This window comes from Palaemon carinicauda, chromosome 30 (assembly GCF_036898095.1).
Source record: "Palaemon carinicauda isolate YSFRI2023 chromosome 30, ASM3689809v2, whole genome shotgun sequence".
In the NCBI taxonomy this organism is placed as follows: Eukaryota; Metazoa; Arthropoda; class Malacostraca; order Decapoda; family Palaemonidae; genus Palaemon; species Palaemon carinicauda.
The window spans coordinates 75,895,616-75,916,854 of NC_090754.1; the positions used below are offsets into that span (position 1 = coordinate 75,895,616).

Here is a 21,239-nt window from a genome sequence, read left to right on the forward strand (position 1 = left end):
GATGTGACCTACCTCCTCGATCTTCTCCGACTCACTCAACTGCGCTTGGAACTCATGGCTTGCAGCTCCTTGAGTTCTTCTGTGGTGAGCTCTCCATGATGCTCATCGACGAGTTCGGTGATGTCATCTTCATCGAACTCCAGACTCATGGACTTGCCAAGAAATACAATTTCTTCTACGTCTTCCTTGACTGCAAGCACAGGTTCAGGCTCGGGGCCAAAACCTTTGAAATCTCTGGGAGCAACAGCATCAGGCCAAAGCTTCTTCCAAGCGGAATTAAAAATCAGTGTCCGACGAGTTACTCCCTCCCAAGCCTGATCTATGATCTTTAAGCAGTGCACGATATTAAAATGGCTCCTCCAAAATTCACGCAAAGTTAAGTTGGTGCTTTGAGTGACATTAAAGCACTGCTTAAATAAGTGCTTGGTGTAGAGCTTCTTAAAATTAGAGATGACTTGCTGGTCCATGGGCTGGAAGAGGCTAGGGGTGGTGTTCGGTGGAAGATACAATACTCTGATGAATTTGTACTGGTCGATGATATCATCTTCGAGTCCTGGGGGGTGAGCGGGTGCATTATCCAAACAAAGCAAGCACTTCAAAGGCAAATTCCTCTCCTGAAGGTACTTCTTGACAGCAGGGCAAAAACTAGGTTTACCCATTCAACAAAGATTTGCCTAGTGACCCAAGCATTAGAATTAGCACACCAAAAAACATGCAGCATGTCTTTATTAATTCTGTGTCTTAAATGCCCTAGGGTTTTCTGAATGGTAAACCAATAACGGCTTCATTTTGCAGTCCCCACTGGCGTTGGCACTAAGGGCAAGAGTCAACCGATCCTTCATAGGCTTATGTCCAGGCATTTTCTTCTCTTCGGCGATAATGCATGTTCGACTAGGCATCTTTTTCCAAAACAGACAGGTTTCATCACAGTTGAAAACCTGCTGCTCTACGTAGCCTTCCTCCTCCACGATCTTTTCGAACTTTTTAACAAAATCATTAGCAGCCTTGGTGTCCGAACTTGAAGCCTCTCTGTGCCGAACAACTGAATGAATCCCGGTCCGTTTCTTAAATCGAACCAACCTCGAGACGCCTTGAATTCCTCCGTCGTAGGATCGGTTGAACTCTCCCCCGCGTTACCCCCAGAGCCCGCCCCCTTCAAGTTACAATAGATAGCGCTGGCCTTCTCGCAAATGATTGTTTCAGTGATCATATCGCCAACAATCTCTTTGTCCTTTATCCATATCAACAAAAGGGGTTCCATCTCTTCCAGGGTAGGGCTACAACGTTTACAAATAATGGTGATCCCCTTCGATGGTTTTACTGCTTTAATGGCTGCCTTCTGTTTGATGATCGTCGAGATCGTAGACTTATTCCGGCCATATTGTTTAGCCAGATCGCTAATACGCACACCTCGCTCATGTTTTTCTATTATTTCTTGTTTTAGTTCTAATGAAAGCATTGACTTCTTCCTTTTCTTACCACTACTACTTCCTGAACTGAAACTAAGCTTTTTAGGACCCATGATTATACGTAAAACACAAAAACAAAACGTGAAAAAGGAAGATAGAAAGCACTGTTAAAACCAGAGCGAATAGAGAACAATCACACGATGCGCTCGAGATGAGAGGACTGATCAAGGCGACGCTCGATTGACGTCCCTCCGACGTGCTGCTGTCTACCGGTGTAAACAAGAAACTACGATCGACGCTTCGAGAAAATTCTACGCGTATAATGTACGTCGGATGTTGGAGCAAGACTTCAGGTGTTGAGACAAAAATTTAATCGAATTTTACTTCAGATGTTGGAAAATTCGTATGTAAAGACAATCGTATGTAGAGGTTCCACTGTATATATGTTATATCACATCCCCCATGCGAGGTGGAGTCGGGCAATGTCTAGGGTAAGTGAAGAGCTTAGCTCCAGTTTTACAGTTTTCTGGTCAAGTCACAGTTAAATTCTACATCTAGCAACGATTATCCAGGCCGTACTCCTATAAGGATAACAAGGTGTCAGGGTGCCTGCTAAACAGCTTGTGCGAAGCCCAGAGGACCACTCCAGAACAGTGCTCCAGCCAGTTGGTTTTAGGACTCCACCCACCTGGAGACGAGTCTTCTACGTAAAGAGCGGAAGGTTTGTATGTTACGCTAGAATAAATGACAAATTTGGAAATAATTTTTATTTTTCCTAGCTATACAAACCTAGAGCTCTTTACACATACTGGTCCTACCATAACTTACCCACAAGAAGTCCTGCCGCAATTGCAAAGTAACGGTCAATAGCCAAGGGAATACTGTATTGTGAAATGCATACAATAGCTGTTAGTAGTATTTATAGTCTTGGGAATTTTTTTATTGCATTTGTTTTTGTATAAATTAATTAATTTTACTAATAGTTAAAGATTTTTTCTATTTCCTAAACGTTCAGTCAGTACAGTAGTCTCAAATGAACAATGAAACACATACATCAATATTTCACTTTATTACAATTATCACTATGCTCCTAATGCCCTATAAAAGCTCTACATCACATTTCATTTGGCCAACAAGTTTCCTGACCTGTACAGGTTAAAAAAAATGAAAATCTGGTATATTTTCTTCCCAAAAACCTTTGTTACATCCAATTGCTGACACTATAAGTAAATAGAAAGTATAAAATCAATTAAAATAATACAGGTAGACAGTTCAGTGAATTTTTTTTTTTATCACAAATTGTGCATAGTTTTCCTTGATATGTTGCTCATTGTAACCTATACAAATCTGATATCCATGCAAGAGAAAAGTGTGGTCACCAAGATGCAACTTAACTGGTATGGGCTTGAGGTTTTTGTTTATACCTTGATCATTTTTTAAAAATATTGTAGAAGAAACTTAGTACACTGTACTATATATATCAGTTTCAATCTTAACACGACCAACATGGCCTACAGTGTAAGTTACCCCAACTCCAAAAACATATAATCTAAATTCTTCCCTTTCATAGTCTTATCTAATGTAGTTTCCTGAGATATTTCAATCTGGTTGTATAATTTTATATACTGCACTACCTATAGCTTAACAGCTGAAATAATGGATTAAAAATACAGACATGTGAACTTAAAACTGCATGTTCAATTAATGAGTTATATCCAGCATGAGTCAAGTTTCTTTGAAAATAAGCTGTAGCAATTCATTTTAATTAGTTTGAACATACTCTACTTTATAAAGCCTGCCGAATAACCTTTTACCTTAGCACACAATGTTACAAATTACAGTTGTAATTTCCCAACCATACAATACTCTTCTTCCATCACACAACCAACTTTAAAGGAAATGTTTTTTGCCCATTACAAACATGTTTATAGCCATATTTACTGGTAATTAAATATGTAAGCACCTGTTCTGTAAATTTCAATAATGATCATAATAAATAGATTTTATTTGAGTGCAAAGTACTGCTAGGGTGTGTATTTTGATAATATCATTATGCATCTGAGAACCACCAAAATACTCCTCACAGCACTATATTCTGGAACTTAACCTTCTGTGGTACACTGTATTTAGTGGTAAAGGTCCTTTGCACTCACCTAATGATTTTTTCTTTTAAGGGAGGCTTAAAAGATTGATTCTGCATAATAAGGATTAATATATCCAATTATAGGAAATAACCTGAACAAATTTTATAATGACCGACTGTTATTTATGGATGTTTCATAAAAACTAAGGCATCAAAAGTTTAAATACTGTCTATTAATAAAGCAAACAAATTAAACTTACAATCAGCAGATATGTGAAATTTATCATCACCACTTGTCTACTTATGCTCCCTGCCTGTGGTCAATACTACCTTTTTAGCATCAAGTAACCAATTTGTAATTTTGACTATGTGGTATTTGACCAGATTTAGAGAAATGTTGAAGTGTTTTTATTAAAATATGAATTTAATGAAGGGTAACGACCAAGTTACCCATATTTGAAACTTTACTGCAATATCTGGATTTTCTACTTAGTATCTGATAAATGATTCTTATGAGCCTTTATTTTTCTGAAAATATTTCTCTAAATTATTTAACAAAATAATTACTCTTAAAGTTGAATGACACATGCTGGTATGCTCTAGTTACATGCTTTTAAAATTTGTAGTTTCTGTGAAACTTATATTTAGTGTTTGAAGCATATCAACTTCCATAGGTGGTAGGTTAGTCAAAGCACCAGCCATCCATTGGGATACTACTGCTAGAGTTATTTGACTGACCATATGGTAATACATTGGATCCCTCTCTAGTTACAACTCATTTTTTCTTGGCATACACAAAGAATTGTCTTTCCTATTCTTCACACATTCTCCTGTCCTCATACACCTAACAACAGTAAATTCTTCTTCACTTGTTAACTACTGCACTGTAATTGTTCAGTGGCTACTTCCCCCTTGGTAAGTGGCGAGAGACTTGAGCTATGGTAATCAGCTCTTCTAGGACACCCCAAAATCAAACCATCATTTTTTAGTCTTGGAAAGAAGTGAAGAGAGTAAGAAAGGCCGGCGCAAGAATTGGAGAGACAGTGAAAGATGGAAATGGAAGGTTGTTAAAAGGAGAGGAGGCAAGGAAAAGGTGGGCGGAATATTTTGAAAGTTTGCTGAATTTTGAGGATGATAGGGAGGCAGATATAATTGCTGTTCCAGGTGTTGAGGTGCCAGTGATGGGAGATGAGAATGAGAGGGAGATTACAATAGAGGAAGTGAGGAGAGCACTAGATGAAACGAGAGTAGGAAAAGCATCTGGTATGGATGGTGTGAAAGCTGAGATGTTGAAGGAAGGGGGTGTGACTGTACTTGAATCGTTGGTAAGATTATTTAATGTGTGTTTTGTGTTGTCAATGGTACCAGTAGATTGGGTCTGTGCATGTATTGTACCACTATATAAGGGTAAGGGAGATGTGCATGAGTGTTGTAATTCAAGAGGTATTAGTTTGTTGAGTGTAGTTGGAAAAGTGTATGGTAGAGTACTGATTAATAGGATTAAGGATAAAACAGAGAATGCAATCTTGGAAGTACAGGGTGGTTTTAGGAGAGGTAGGGGTTGTATGAATCAGATTTTAACAGTTAGGCAGATATGCGAGAAATATTTAGCAAAAGGTAAGGAGGTGCATGTTGCGTTTATGGATCTGGAGATAGCATATGATAGAGTTGATAGGGAAGCAATGTGGAATATGATAAGGTTATATGGAGTTGGTAGAAGGTTGTTGCAAGCAGTGAAAAGTTTCTACAAGGGTAGTAAAGCATGTGTTAGAATAGGAAATGAAGTGAGCGATTGGTTTCCGGTGAGAGTGGGGCTGAGACAGGGATGTGTGATGTCGCCGTGGTTGTTTAACTTGTATGTTGATGGAGTGGTGAGAGAGGTGAATGCTCGAGTGCTTGGACGAGGATTAAAACTGGTAGACGAGAATGATCATGAATGGGAGGTAAATCAGTTGTTTGCGGATGATACTGTACTGGTTGCAGACACAGAAGAGAAGCTTGACCGACTAGTGACAGAATTTGGAAGGGTGTGTGAGAGAAGGAAGTTGAGAGTTAATGTGGGTAAGAGTAAGGTTATGAGATGTACGAGAAGGGAAGGTGGTGCAAGGTTGAATGTCATGTTGAATGGAGAGTTACTTGAGGAGGTGGATCAGTTTAAGTACTTGGGGTCTGTTGTTGCAGCAAATGGTGGAGTGGAAGCAGATGTACGTCAGAGAGTGAATGAAGGTTGCAAAGTGTTGGGGGCAGTTAAGGGAGTAGTAAAAAATAGAGGGTTGGGCATGAATGTAAAGAGAGTTCTATATGAGAAAGTGATTGTACCTACTGTGATGTATGGATCGGAGTTGTGGGGAATGAAAGTGACGGAGAGACAGAAATTGAATGTGTTTGAGATGAAGTGTCTGAGGAGTATGGCTGGTGTATCTCGAGTAGATAGGGTTAGGAACAAAGTGGTGAGGGTGAGAACGAGTGTAAGAAATGAGTTAGCGGCTAGAGTGGATATGAATGTGTTGAGGTGGTTTGGCCATGTTGAGAGAATGGAAGTCTGCTAAAGAAGGTGATGAATGCAAGAGTTGATGGGAGAAGTACAAGAGGAAGGCCAAGGTTTGGGTGGATGGATGGTGTGAAGAAAGCTCTGGGTGATAGGAGGATAGATGTGAGAGAGGCAAGAGAGTGTGCTAGAAATAGGAATGAATGGCGAGCGATTATGACGCAGTTCCGGTAGGCCCTGCTGCTTCCTCCGGTGCCTTAGATGACTGCGGAGGTAGCAGCAGTAGGGGACTCAGCAGTATGAAGCTTCATCTGTGGTGGAAATGTGGGAGGTTGGGCTGTGGCACCCTAGCAGTACCAGCTGAACTCGGCTGAGTCCCTGGTTAGGCTGGAGGAAAGTAGAGAGTAAAGGTCCCCTTTTTTGTTTTGTTTCTTGTTGATGTCGGCTACTCCCCAAAATTGGGGGAGGTGCCTTTGTATATGTATGTATGTATGTGGTATCATAGCATCTGTAGCATGGTCTTCCACTGTCATAGGTTTAGAGTTCTCTTGCTTGGAGGGCAAACTATTCTTTGTTTCCTTTCTTCACTGGGCTATTTTCCCTGTTGGAGTCCTTACAGAGCTTGCCTAGTAATACTAATGACTGGATTGAGGCAACGTTTCTGTGAGACTGGGGTTTGAGTCCCACCTGAGCTCGATAGTTTCTTGTAATGTGTGCAACCTCGCCATCCTTGTGGGCTAAGGATAGGCAGTTTTTAGGAGCCTAAAGCTCTACCTCCTGAGTCAGTTTTACGACTTTGTAAGCATCTCTTCAAAACAAGAATGCTTTTAGATTCAATATACTGTACACAAAGTACTCAATCAGGCAACAGTCAATGAAGTGATAAATTTACCATTAATTAATCAACCCAGGGTGGAATTAAAATTGCATAACCATGATGTTAGGTAACCTTAAATACTACTTGACATAGGGCTCCTCAATTTTCCTACAGCTGATTGGAAATCAAGGCTCGGTCTTTTAACAATACAATTTCAAGCAACTGGTTTTACCTTCCTTAAAAAAACCTACCAGGACAAATGAAATAAACATCATTTCCTTTGCATACAAATTCACTGAATAGTCTGGACTATTTCTTTTACACATTCTCCTCTTTCCTCATACACCTGACAACTAAGATAACCGATAAAATCTAAACTCTAGGGGTTGATTACTTTACTGTAATTGTTCAGTGGCTATTTTCCACTTGGTAAGAGTAGAAGAGAGACTTTAGCTATGGTAAGCAGCTAATAATAGTAAGAAAAAACTCGCTATGATAAACAGTGGGTGCTGTGATCTGTTAGTCAACATTTGCTATAGCTTCTGTACATATTATGCATGTATTTTTTATACAGTCCCAAATATTTATGCCTGAAATGTAAAATTTAGTCCCACTAGGGACAGATAGAATATAAAAATAAAATTTGCAGTTACCTAAATGTTACACTTTACATATTTAAGGGTAAAATTGGTAATGGTGTTTAAATTCAAAATATATAAAACTTAAGTATCTTTAACAAAAATGAAAATAAATAAATATTTTACTAAAACATCCAATTTCCATGAATAATTGCTTGCCGAGTAAAATCCACATCAGTAGTCACAAGTAACCCAAATATCGGTGTTAGTTCTACTAATAAACTATTTTTTAAAAATTCAGTTTGCATAGGGATTGCCATTAAGCAAAAGCATGTGATAATTATTTTTTTAGAAAACATCTGAATATACTCTTCAGAAAAATTATGAGTTTAAGGCAATAGTTTATACAACCATTATGTGAATTACCTATGACTGTATCAAAGAAAAGAAATTGTAACCATTCTCTTAAGAATATAAAAATTTACCAAATACAACTTGTAAATATGATGTACAGTATGAAAGTTAGTTGTCAATGTCTTAAATATTTAGGAGACTTAGCTTTATATTAAAATTGGATTTTAGAGGCATTCAATTCAAAATATTTCATTCATTCAGAGGATTGCTATTTGTTCAAGCATGTTAAAATATTTGCTCAATCCCATTTTCAGCTTGTATCATCCATAATTTGGTTACTGGGTTTCATAATTTCAGGAAAGAATTCAACAAGTGGAACTTAACAGGAAAATTACAACCTACCTAATTTAGCAACACATGGAACAAGATCGTAACAGAAAAATTACAGCATGCCTAAAGTTGCAACCGTTATATTACTGATTGTAAGGCTTTTACAAATTCCACATCAAATTTGTATTCTAACCTTGGTAAATAGCCCCGTTGGCTTGCAAAAATATTCAGTTAACTGCAGTTGTTTACATTTATACAGTCCACCAAAAAAAACTGTATGCACACATCAACAAAAGAAAAACTTTAGATATTCAATTAATGGCCACCACTTAGAGCACTAATTGTAATTATAGAGGCCACAGGCAACTTGCATTAATCTTATCACTGAATAAGTTTGGTATTGAAATTTTTATGCAAAGTTTTCTTTTGGTGAAGTTTGTATAAATTTTTATGGTGGACTGTATGTAAGGGGTCTTAGATTATTAAACAAAAAGTAAATGTTTACAAAAATACTGCTGTTCATCTTCTATGATTTTTTTAAGTATGCATTTCCAATAGTGTATTTGTTTAAACTTTGGAAAGTGCAAGGTTTCTGCTGTCAAAAATGATTGTATTAATTTTTTCCTGTGCTACAAGTCTCCCTTAACACTTCCATGGTGATCAATTTGTATATGATAGAGTAATCTCAGTAATTGAATCGACTTTCCTCAACGTATAACCAGTAAGAAAAACCTGACACAAAATTATAAACAAGTGTATTGTATCAACCATTTGCAAATGGAAATAAAAATATTTGTTATAAAAAGAAAATTAATTTTTTTCCATTGGCAAGTCCTCAGCTTACAAGTGTCTTGATTAATGAAGACAACTTAAACTGCACATAATAACTGTAGAACCTCTGGTAAGTATCTGCTAACTACTGCATTTTGTTGTGAGGACTTTACAGAGGCTGCAACATTTTTGTTTGTTTCATTACACCCCCATTAGTAATATACTTTACATGCTTGAATCACTATTCCGTAAGGAGAATAAACACAAAGTCCCTGTAATTGTGAATGACAGACATCCAGTTAAAGCTCAGATAATCCAATTCTAATAACTCATAAATTTGTATATCGTATGTACACAAAGCACTGATGATTAGTCGAACAAAGTCATCCTTATCTGATAGGGATCTCTAGGAAAAGAATGATAAACATTTACCACAAATGTAAGATGTAGAGGACAGTAACCCTGGCAAGTCTACAGTATATCTCCTACCAGTCCCACAAATGAGCCAAGCATGAAGATTACATCACAATACGGGAGAATAGAGTATCACACTGTAAGCATACTAGTCTTTACAGCATTCCTTTGGTCCTAAGCTCTACTACATTTTAGCCTTCTGCAGTATTTTATCTCTGTTCGTTCCATTTCCTTGTTACTTCTTTGCTTTACTTAAATTGTGGAACATAGAAGTTTTCCCCCAAGTTACAACTTGGAAAACAGAGTCTTGTATTAAGTAAGGAAAATCTTAAACCAAACTAACAGTCAGTGTATGGCCTAATGGCCCAATTTACCTACATCAATCCCTGCACAAAGATTATGGGACACATCACCTGATGTACTGAAGTGCATTACTTAAGGGTCTTTGCAGCATTCCTTTAGCCTGTTTGCACATTCTTTTTTCCTACTATACCTCTGCAGCCTTTTTCCTTTCTTCCATCTTGCTACCTATCTCTACTTTTACTAAATAAGTGCACCTGTAGAGTTTCCCACCCGAAATTACTGCTCTGTGGCACTGAATAGCCTGGGAAAGGCTCAAACTCATAAATCCAAATCCAAAGCAGCTTTTTCATGACAACTGTTCCCACGATATACAAATTATAAAAGGCTTGCTGGTAATGTATATTCAAAGATAGTTCCAAGTTGCATTGAAAAGCAGATATTCTAAGTGCACTCACTTCCTGGCCTTGCAATTTTTTTGCACAAACACATAATCTGTGAGATTATCACACACACACAAGCAGCTAGAATAGATAGTCACTTTTTTTTTTTTTTTCTTTTAACATATGGACAGGAAGTCAAGAAGGTTCTCCTGAAGTTATTGGTCCAAACAAATGCTGTCTGATTGTTTTCACTGGACACCATTGGAAGAATCACTGTACATGACTAAGAAAAGATAGGATGCCAAAGGGCTAATGAAGTGGGATGAAGTCTTCACAATGGAATAAGTAGCACATGGCAAACACACTGAATGGTCAACATTTGGTTAAGCTTGACCTTACAATACAGTAAAACCTACCAAATCATCTGAAGAAAGCAAATTCCAGTAAAATATAGAAAGGCTTTGAGATAAGCAAAGAAGCTAAGTATTCTTTGATAAAGACTTGAAGGCCACTTTCATCTCTAGAAACTATCATTACAAAATCAATATCATAGCTGACCAGGTTACTAAAATAATTATAAACTCAAGAAAGTGTAGGTCTATATACCTTGATAAAGGAAACAGGTAATGTGCCTGTGAAGAACAGCACTGAATAACATACAACTGCCAACATTTCTGGACAAAGAGTAAACGTAAGAGGCATTGACAATGGCTGGTTTAGATCTTACTGATGCCTTGTCCCTATGTAATCAACAGATATCATTTACATACTCCAAAGTGGGAAGGTTCAATGAACTAGTGATTAATAAAAGAGAAAAGAAGGATGAAAGTTCAAAGTACATGACTGTAATAGCAACTATGACAAAACAAACATCGGCGAAATAAGAGCAACAGTTCTTATACCAGTATAGACACACAAAAAAATGTGATAACTAGCAGATAAATTTGGGAATCCACAGCAATTTTGCGCAGTAGAACTTGTTCTTTCTCTAAGTCTCAAGAGCCTTGCAAATAAAGAATCTACTCACAGACTATAATATTTGACATGCATATAAATAATAATTGTATTTCTCGATTATATAATGTCAAAATTAAATTAACTCCTAATATAATGAAATGAAAAAATAAAAATTGAGACGATGGAGTCACAATAGCTTAAAAGTTATCCTACACTGAAGGTAATGTTTTTGGATGAAAACATTTCTTTCAACAAAAGAGATAATACTTTGACTGAATAGAAAAGTAACATAACATATAAAGTAACTTCAACATTGTAACATAACTAAGTCCACTACAATTACACTTGATATATAAAATTGGACTAGTTTTAAAGCAAAGGAATCTCTAGTACTTAAATCAATATATTTAAGTACAATTTAATATCAAGAATTTACCTTACCATACTCAATAAAAATTATTTTAAGGTCTGCTAAGAAATCTAAATGGGATTGCATACTGCTCAGTCATTATTATAATACAATGGAAGTCACACTACAATGCAAAATTAAATGAGGATTTGGGTACTGGGAAGAGCCAGGGTACCAAAATAAGCATACATACATTATGCTTATACACTATAACTTATAACATACTCCTACCAAAAACAACCTTCTTCACTATCACAGGAAATGATTTAGTTTATATGAGGCCACCTGCTTCCATGTTATCTATATCATGAAATTTGGAAGTATCTAAATATATTTTCCTAAATTTGTGCTTTCATAAAAATTTTGATTAGCATTTTTGAGACCCCTTTCTGTTACATGCTAATTACGTTACAAATTTGATTTTATTACTGAAAAAGACCCGTCATACTTTCAGTTCTCTACATTTACTTTCTAAAAGGTTACAGAATCTTGTAATACTTTTTCTTCATAAAGCTGCTTTACATAAACACACATAAAAGTCAAAATAAATATTTTTCTATCTGTAATAACTATATTTAATATTTTACACATTGTAAACACACTCATCAAAATATCCTTACTTTTAATAGTAATTCATCGTACTTGGAATGTACAAGTATTATTCATAGGACTGTGGGCATTACAACCCATCTTGCAAGCCATCATCTGACACAAAACAAGAGTGAGATTTAGCACCTCAACAGTAATATCAGTATGCTTCTTAATCCATTGCTGGACAAAGAAAATATGTTAAAATGGCACCTAAATACAGTCCTACCTACACTTAAATCTCTATTCACTGGTAAAATAATAATGCTTTTAGCATTGAAAAAAAAAGTTTAGCTGCCAGAAGAAAGGTTTTAACTTTCCCTTCACTATTTACTAAAAAGTAAATAAGCACAAAAAAAAACTTTAAAATGATATGAAATTTTTTTTCCTTCAACCAGTGAAGAAATATATTTCCATATCACAAAGCAGTTATCGTAACACCGATTCATTTTGAATCAAAAATAAAAGATGCTTTAGAATCATCCATCTTGTAAGACCAAGAGCAGTACTAAAAAAATGCTTGAGGTGCTGTCTCAGAGCAGATCAATTTACGACATCAGTAGATCTAGTACTGCCCATGGCCTAGTCATTGATGGAAGGTATTTTCTTTCATGCCTGCCATAAAGTAAGCAGGAGCCTCAAGCACCTTTTGACATGAAGGAATCTGATTCATTGGAGGAGCCATGCTTTGATGAGGCTCCAAGTAGTGGCCTGGAAAGTAAATATCACCATTTGGAATGTAAGCATGGTGAGCAGGCTCTTGCATGGGTGTTGCATGTGCGGGGGGAGGTGGTGGCGTGCAATGTGGATGAATGTGACCCATGGGAGGTGGTGGAGGGGTATACATGGGTTTATTATCCACTTTTTGCTTCTTTTTATTATTGTTATTACAGTTATTAGTCCTCTGTTTCTTACTTTTATTCACATAGGGTTCATTATGAGACGGACTCAAATGATTTGGTGACTTAACTGGACGCAAGTGTTTCCCTCTTCTGTCTGGTTCAGGTACTAGTGCTCCATCCTGGTTAAGATAGACAGAACATTTGTAAAAATATAAAAAAAGATTCTTGTTTATAGTTTGAATAAAATATTTGAAGACCAGCACTACCAAAAAGATAGTCGGTATTTTGGATAACTAAAAATAAAAAAGGAAAAAAAAAGTTTGGAAACATCCTTCAACTATTGATAAGATTAAGGTATATTTCTTATATCAAAATCTAAAGTTTTCAATCTACAGTATTTAAATTCCCTACGACATAAATCACCATATGTATAAGAATAATGTGACACACTACTGATGGTGTGTATTCTGAACACTTGCCGGAGCACTACATTTCCCTGATAGTAAAAGTAAGGATTACTTCATATGCAAATACCATATAACTAAGAATTTTTAAACAATTTCATTACTTCACAGCTTAAATACTGTTTTAAGATAACTTAAAACAATATAAATAAAATGCTCATAGCGTAAACCATGTTTTTCATACAGCCCCAATAACCATATGTTGCCTAACTGTTATGCAACTAAATTCTAGTATCACAACTTATACTTATCAGCAAGGAAAAGCCGTAACTGCTCATTCTAAAACCAAGAAAAAGCTACCTGTTTTCAGAAAAATGCTGGGATGGTCAAAGGGACTTAAGAGTATAATTGCAGGGTCTATAATTTTATAAGAAATTACTTGTTCAAATTATATTCAATCATCAAATGTTGCCTAAATTATAAAATGGGATGGAGATTAATGCCAAGTAGGACATACGTTTTATCATAGAGAAAAGAAAGATTTTAAAAACTGGGTTTGACAAAGTGAATACCTTTAATTGGGAGGCGCCTCCAAGAACTTTCCTCCAAAAGGCTAGAACAGGGAATACAGTACAACATAACTACCAAAGAAATATTGTTTCCCCCGCTCTAGGGCCAGTGTATTAACATGCAAAGCATGGACTAAGCATGTATAAGGGAGACCCTTAAGTTCAGGCACTATGTAACTGTAACTACACAGCACCTTCTATGCGGAAATAATTTGCCAATATATAACACAAGGACAACCATCTACAACCAAGCAAACCACCTGACCATTAGTGTATTATTAATGAGAAGAAAAACTAATGTCTGACACTCAACTCATGAAGGAAAACTTGGAGAAAGCCGAGGACCACACAAGAATGTTACACTGCTTGGATTTGTTTCACCTAGTATTTAATGAACACCCAATGCCCAGACCAACCCATAAAGCTCTGGATGTGCTAAAACTGCGTATCAGCAATGAACGATAGTGATGAGGCAATTTTTCTCACATTGTGGGTTTTAGGGATGAGACAGAATCACCTTTTTCAACAAGGGAGGTCATTAGAGTATGGAAGCCCCTGTTGAAAAGAACTTGTATATTTGCAGCAAAGATACTGGACAGAGGTTAACATCTAACTCTAGGGCTGTAATATAAAGTGAGTCCCATCTCTGAAGAGGCATTTAATCTTTTACTTAAAACAGGAGACCCAGGGTCAGGCTTAAAGATGACCCAGAAAGATGGTGATAAAACACTTTATTTCTCTAAAAGGCTGCTACAAGCTCACTAACTTGCTCCTGAAGATAATGCTATCAAAATAATGCTTTCTGTAATATATCTTTAAGGGATATTTAGGAATTATCTAGATTTGCCAAAAACTTAAGCACCCTATCCAGAGACCAATATACTGCAGGGATTGGAGGAGACAGTCGATATAAAGCAAAAGACTGGGTAATTTTATGAAATATGTCAGTCTAAATCCATGTCAAAAGCCAGCTTGAAAGGTTCTGTATGGTGATTTATATGACAAAACTGTTGATGGCTTAAGCTTCCAATCCTTAAAGAAGTGGATAAAAAAGGTAGCCAAGAATTCTGAGGTTATCTGACACAGTGACCTATTTCTCAGAAAGGCCATCCATGCCTTCCACATTGATTGGTATTGTCATCAATTATGTCATGTAAGCTGAGAATTCCCTATTGTATATATGTGAGAGACAATCCAAGTGTAAAGGTTCTGAGTCAGAAAAAAGGAAGCAAAGATAATCCAATTCCCTACTTTCTGATACAGCTGTGCTGACCAAAGCAGGTGTAACCACAGTCTCAGTCACTGAAAAGTCTTAAAGAATATCCGAAGCCCTCAAAATCAAGCTCATCAGAGGAAACCTGTAAATTGATGACCATCAGTTCTAATCAGGATTCATGACATCTCTTGCCACTACCTGAGAATCCACATTCAGAGTTATTATTATTGTTATTATTATTACTAGCTACAGTACAACCCTATTTGGAGAAGCAAGATGCTATAAACCCAAGGGCTCCAGCAGGGGAAAAGTTGCCCAGTGAGGAAAGGAAATAAGGAAATAAATAAACAATATAAGTAATGAAAATTAAAATAAAATATTTTAAAAACATTAACAACAATAAAAGATATTTGATATACATGTATAAACTATAAAAAGACTTATATAAGCCTGTTCAACATAAAAACATTTGCAGCGAGTTTGAACTTTTGAAGTTCTACTGATTCAACTATCCGATTAAGAAGATCATTTCACAACTTGGTCAAAGCTGGAATAAAACTTCTAAGAGTACTGTGTAGTATTGAGCCTCATGATGGAGAAGGCCTGACTATTAGAATTAACTGCATACCTAGTATTACGAACAGGATGGAACTATCCGGGAAGATCAGAATGTAATGGATGGTCAGAGATTAATATCTAAATCAGGAATAAGAAATTTATTAAACCATAAGTTCCTGTCTAACAAATTAAGATGAGAATCGGCAGCTGACGACCAGACAGGAGAACAATTCTCAAAACAAGGTAAAATAAAAGAATAAAAAAAAACTTCTTCAGAATAGATTGATCACCGAAAATCTTGAAAGACTTTCTCAATAAGCCATTTTTTTGTGCAACTGAAAAAGACACAGACCTAATGTGTTTCTCAAAAGCAAATTTGCTGTCGAGAATCCCACCTAAACTTTTAAGTCATACAAAGTTAAAGAAACATTATCAATGCTGAGATCAGGATGTTGAGGAGCCACGGTCCTCGACATACTTACAATCATACTTTGAGTTTTGTTAGGATTCAACTTCATACCCCATAATTTGCACCACGCACTAATTTTAGCTAGATCTCTATCAAGGGATTCATCAACCCCAGATCTACATTCAGGAGATGGAATTGATGCAAAAATAGCATCATCATCTGCATATGCAACAAGCTTGTTTTCTAGACCAAACCACACGTCATGTGTATATAGTATGAAAAGTAATGGGCCAAGAACACTACCCTGAGGAACACCAGGTATCGCATTCCTATACTCACTATGGTGCCCATCAACAACTCTTTGCGATCTATTACTTAAAATTTCAATAATGATGCTAAGAAACGACCCACCCACTTCCAACTGTTTGAGTTTGAAAACAAGAGCCTCATGATTAACACGGTCGAAGGCAGCACTAAAATCAAGGCCAATCATATGAACTTCTTGACCACAATCAAAGGAAATAATTTCTGTTCAGCATTGGAGATTTTAAGGGTATCACATGCTCCCAAGCCTTTACGAAAACCAAATTGCAAACCGGAGAACAGATGATTACCTTTAGCAAACCTATTAAGACGTTTTTCCAAAAGATGTTCCAAAGTTTAGGTAATATGTGATTTATGGAAATTGGGTGGTAATCAGTTGGACTTGAGCTACCACAAATACATTTACATAGTGGAGTAACATTATCGATTCTCAGACAAATGCTAAAAGCTCCTCTTCTTGCTAACTTGCACAAAATAACATAACTTTGGAACTAAGAAATCTGCCGTCTTTATAAAAAAAAACAAAGGAAAAATACCATTTGGATCTACACCTCCATAAGCATCAAGGTCCATCAAGAGAGCTTTAACTTCACGAGATCGAAAAGCTAAACTAGTGAGTTTAGCCTCAGGAAAACAGGAATGAAGATCAAGTTTCTCATTACTCCGCTTACTGTCATTCACATCGGCCAAAAGGGTTGCCTTTTCCTTTGGACAGTGAGTGACAGAGCCATCTGGTTCAAGTTGCTGTTCCTCCAGACAGCAACTGGAAAAGGTCTTGGGCCTTCTTCAATTTGCCTCATTAGTAAGAACAGGTTAAAAGATCACAATTGTGTATGAAGAGCAGCTTGGAAAGATTGTCGGGGCATTCGGGCATAGTTGTTCAGGCATTGCAAAAGAATTATGAGGTCATAGACCACATCAAATGTCCTTTCCATGTGGGTTCCATTGGTCCTTCTTCTGATTTCCATGATCTTTCATATAAATGGATCCTTGTAGTGTTTGGGATGTTATTCAGAGGAGACATGTTTTTTGGATCATAGTCCCCACAGTTAACAGCATTTTACATGTGTAGGAAGAAGAGAAGCAAACTTGCTTCTTCCTCTCAGGTTCTGCAAGCTGCGAAGTCAATGTCTGAGTGAACAAGGGAAATGAGTCTTACCTGCAGCGAGGTGAGGTCAACTATGCTGAGGCTTGTGGAACTTTTCCCAAGAGGGGAGACGGTGAAAGGCAGAAAGGAGCCAGTCATTCTTACTCATTCACCCCAGACTAATCTGGGTAACCTCACCCCTCAACCCTCAACCCTCTGCTACTTGTCCATCCAGGAGCCTGAGGTGTTTAGACCATTTGTTGTGCGACCACCACAGGACTGATGGAAAAGGTCTCCACGTTCCTGGGGGTTACGTCTTTGCAGGTAGTGGGCCGTGAAGGTCGATTGACGCTTCCACATGCCCACTAACAGTATCTGCGCCACAGAGTAGTTTCTTGACCGCCAGGGATGTAGCAACGCCACTGACATTACTTGCTCTGGGTCTAGATTGAGAGCAACCTCAATAGCCTTCTGATTGATCCCAGAGGGGAAGGAAATCCTTGTGATCCTCCTCTTGACCTTCCCCGTGCTGGTCAACAGTGGTGACACACGGGGGAGAACTGGTGTTGTTCTTTTAAGGTAACACCACAGGCTTCTCACAGGGTAAAAACCCCAGTTGATGGGTCTCCGGTTACTGAACGAAGACTTTATCCGAAATGGGCTGCACCTAGGGTACAGCCCTCTCAGATTTTGAGTCTTTGCAATTAACTCAGGGATGCCGCTGAGGATTACTTCTCCCCGTCTCCTAGAGTAGGAGACATCAGAAGATGGATCATACAACACACTAACTCTCTTGGTCAAAGCCCAAGTGAGTAGAAGCTTGTGTGTGAGTGGAACTAACAGTGTGGCTTGTCTTTTAACAAAGGAACTCGAGTACAAAACCTATTGTTCTTAAGACTTACCCAATACCCTCCCCCTCAAAAAGGTATTGGGGACGTAACAAAGTATTATTCTATACTTAGGAGGCACAAGGGAAATGAGTCTTACCTGCAGCGAGGTGAGGTCAACTATGCTGACGCTTGTGGAACTTTTCCCAAGAGGGGAGAAGGTGAAAGGAAGAAAGGAGCCAGTCATTCTAACTCATTCACCCCAGACTAATCTGGGTAACCTCAGCCCTCAACCCTATGCTACTTGTCCATCCAGGAGCCTGAGGTGTTTAGACCATTTGTTATGTGACCACCACAGGACCGATGGAAAAGGTCTCCACATTCCTGTGAGTTACGTCTTTGTAGGTAGTGGGCCGTGAAGGTCGATTGACGCTTCCACATGCCCACTAACAGTATCTGCGCCACAGAGTAGTTTCTTGACCGCCAGGGACGTAGCAATGCCACTGACGTTACTTGCTCTGGGTCTAGATTGAGAGCAACCTCAATAGCCTTCTGATTGATCCCAGAGGGGAAGGAAATCCTTGTGATCCTCCTCTTGACCTTCCCCGTGCTGGTCAACAGTGGCGACACACGGGGGAGAACTGGTATCGTTCTTTTAAGGTAACACCACAGGCTTCTCACTGGGTAAAAACCCCAGTTTATGGGTCTCCGGTTACTGAACGAAGACTTTATCTGAAATGGGCTGCACCTAGGGTACAGCCCACCTGAATTTTGAGTCTTTGCAATCAACTCAGGGATGCCGCTGAGGATTACTTCTCCCCGTCTCCTAGAGTAGGACACATCATAAGATGGATCATACAACACACTAACTCTCTTAATCAAAGCCCAATGTAAGGAAGCGATCTGCTGCCTGGCATAAAGGTTCATAGAGAGGTCTTCAGGGACTGAAGGACCCGAACCGTGTTCCCAGGAGGAGGTTGAGATCCGACGGGGAACAAGTTATCTCAAACTTGTATAAGTAAAGGCATTGATGGGAGAGAATCCCCTTCCACGACATCAGTCACAAAGGACCGAACACTTCGCATGGAAAATTGACGCTGAAAAGTGTCAGAGGTGCCTAGACATCTTTTCCGTAACTCGTTGCAAGAGGCCTCTCTGAGAGGTGGTGTAGGACCATCCCAGGCGTGAAGTCGAAGCAAGGCTATGGCTGCTTGGAAGATCGTGTCGTGGAGGAAGATCCCTTGGAACTCCGTCGGGAGCTGCAGAAGGTCCGGGAACCATTCTGTGGGATGCCATAGCGAAGCTATGGGAGTCATTGATAAAGATCTTGCTTATCCTGACTTGGTTGAAGACTTTCTCACCAGAACGAATGGGGGAAAAAAAAGCACACCTCTAGGCCGCCCCACCGATCTTGGAATACATTTTGTTCGAGGGCCTGGTGTTCCGGGACTGGGGAACGGTCGAGCGGGAGCCTGAAGTTCAGGGCCGTTGTGAGCATAACCAGTCAGGGACATCACAAAGTTAAGACTTTGTTGGATACAAGATGATTCAAAGACACTAGGAGCCCACTATCCGAGTAGTCCTGTTCAGATTATCTGCAAGCACATTCCTGTATCAGGAAATGATGCGAGCAGATGGGGGCAACTAGTTGCCCTCTGTCCATGAGGCTTCATACTGATAAATGGTTCTCTAAGAGAGGTGAATGCTGATACCTTTCTGAATCAGGCCAATGGACTAGGATGGAATGGTGCGGCATATGCCCCCCCCCCTTCTTTTGCCACATTAAAGAGAGTATCAGATCCTGAGGGGAGACGAGAAGATAGGCCTCTTTGCAGAAGCTCTCGCTGCCACCCACCATCCGCGGTTCGTCCAGAGATGGGGGGGGTTTCCATAGCAATAAACACATCTCGAGGTGATGTCGAGACGTGTAACTATTTGCATGTACTTGCAATGAAGGGGAACAGCCTGTCCTCCTTCCAACTGCCACCAATCTAGTGTGGTAAGCCGAATAAGAACAACACCAAACGGTAAACCAGTTAATCAGTACAGCTTATAAGGGCAGGGCGAATCTCCATAGAGATCGCTTTCCGGACAGGAGACTACGGTAATTACCGAACGCATCCAACCAACCCCTAGAGGAGACCGAGATGTAACAAGCATAAGTCTACTACGGAGTAGTAACACCGAACTGTGAGCATGACGAGCATACATGCGTAGCTCGACTTAAAGTCGTGTCCGGAACTCGGTTGGAGAACATTGAAAACATTCGTAACGGAGGTTTCTCCTTTTTAGGACAAAAACGTTTGTACTTCTCCATCTCCGATCAGTAAACTAGCATTTATATTGAATGTTCCCTACTAGGCAACAGATATGTTTATGAGAAGTTTCCAGCCAAAGCCTTTGTAGGCGACTAAGACTTCCGATCAGGAGAAAGGAAAAAATGCTTATAAGAAGGCAGAACGTAAATGCCATATGTCTGATTACAGGGGAGTAACCAATTAATTACTGAATAACCTGGTTTCAGTAAGGGATATAACTAAACAACTTAATAGAATGGAGTTCTAATTGCAAGATGTATATAGCCCTTATTGGCATAGAGATCACTTGCATGTATGTGTACTTGCCTGTCTGCGCTAGCGCATGCGTAATCTCTGCCTTCGGGAAACATTTGTAACGAATCCGGTTGCGGGAATAATGTATGTGCGAAGACTTGCAACATTATTGCCCAAGGAATTTTTGATCGTTGACAAGCTGTAATAATTTTTTGAATGAGAGCGCACATGTTCTCAAACAAAATATACAGCTATAGAAGCAATCATTTCTCCTTTGGTTTGCCCCCTCCTCTTTATGGGAGGAGCTAACCAGCGTTCATGCACAGACAAATATGACTGGTTCCCTGTGGGCGGGGTTTGAAATGTTCGCAAAAGTAATGAAAAGCTGCCCACAATGTTGCTCTCGATCTAAAACGTAAGCTAAACCTTACGTTAGAGACAATAACCCTGCAAGGGTAGAATAGAAAGTCTCAGAAATCTGTCGTGTAAAACGGTAAGTCGTTGTACCCAAGGTACATAGATGGGAGCGGCTGACTCAATCAAACGGTAAAACCCGAGTCTATGACAATA

General features: G+C 38.6%; 2 protein-coding genes across 9 annotated transcripts in view; one reads left to right on the forward strand and one right to left on the reverse strand.

Moving 5' to 3' along the window:
- LOC137623295 (organic cation/carnitine transporter 2-like) overlaps window positions 1-8,223 on the forward strand; it is a 195,816-nt gene extending 187,593 nt beyond the window's left edge. For all 6 annotated transcript variants that reach the window (XM_068354079.1, XM_068354083.1, XM_068354080.1 and 3 more), the window contains exon 13: window positions 8,087-8,223. The gene's annotated coding sequence lies outside the window, so the exon portion shown is untranslated. The remainder of the gene's footprint in view (window positions 1-8,086) is intronic.
- LOC137623293 (uncharacterized) overlaps window positions 3,454-21,239 on the reverse strand; it is a 125,245-nt gene continuing 107,459 nt past the window's right edge. For all 3 annotated transcript variants that reach the window (XM_068354077.1, XM_068354076.1, XM_068354075.1), the window contains exon 7: window positions 3,454-12,902. In XM_068354077.1, coding sequence (XP_068210178.1) covers window positions 12,468-12,902 — 435 coding nt within the window. In that variant the 3' untranslated portion in view covers window positions 3,454-12,467. The remainder of the gene's footprint in view (window positions 12,903-21,239) is intronic.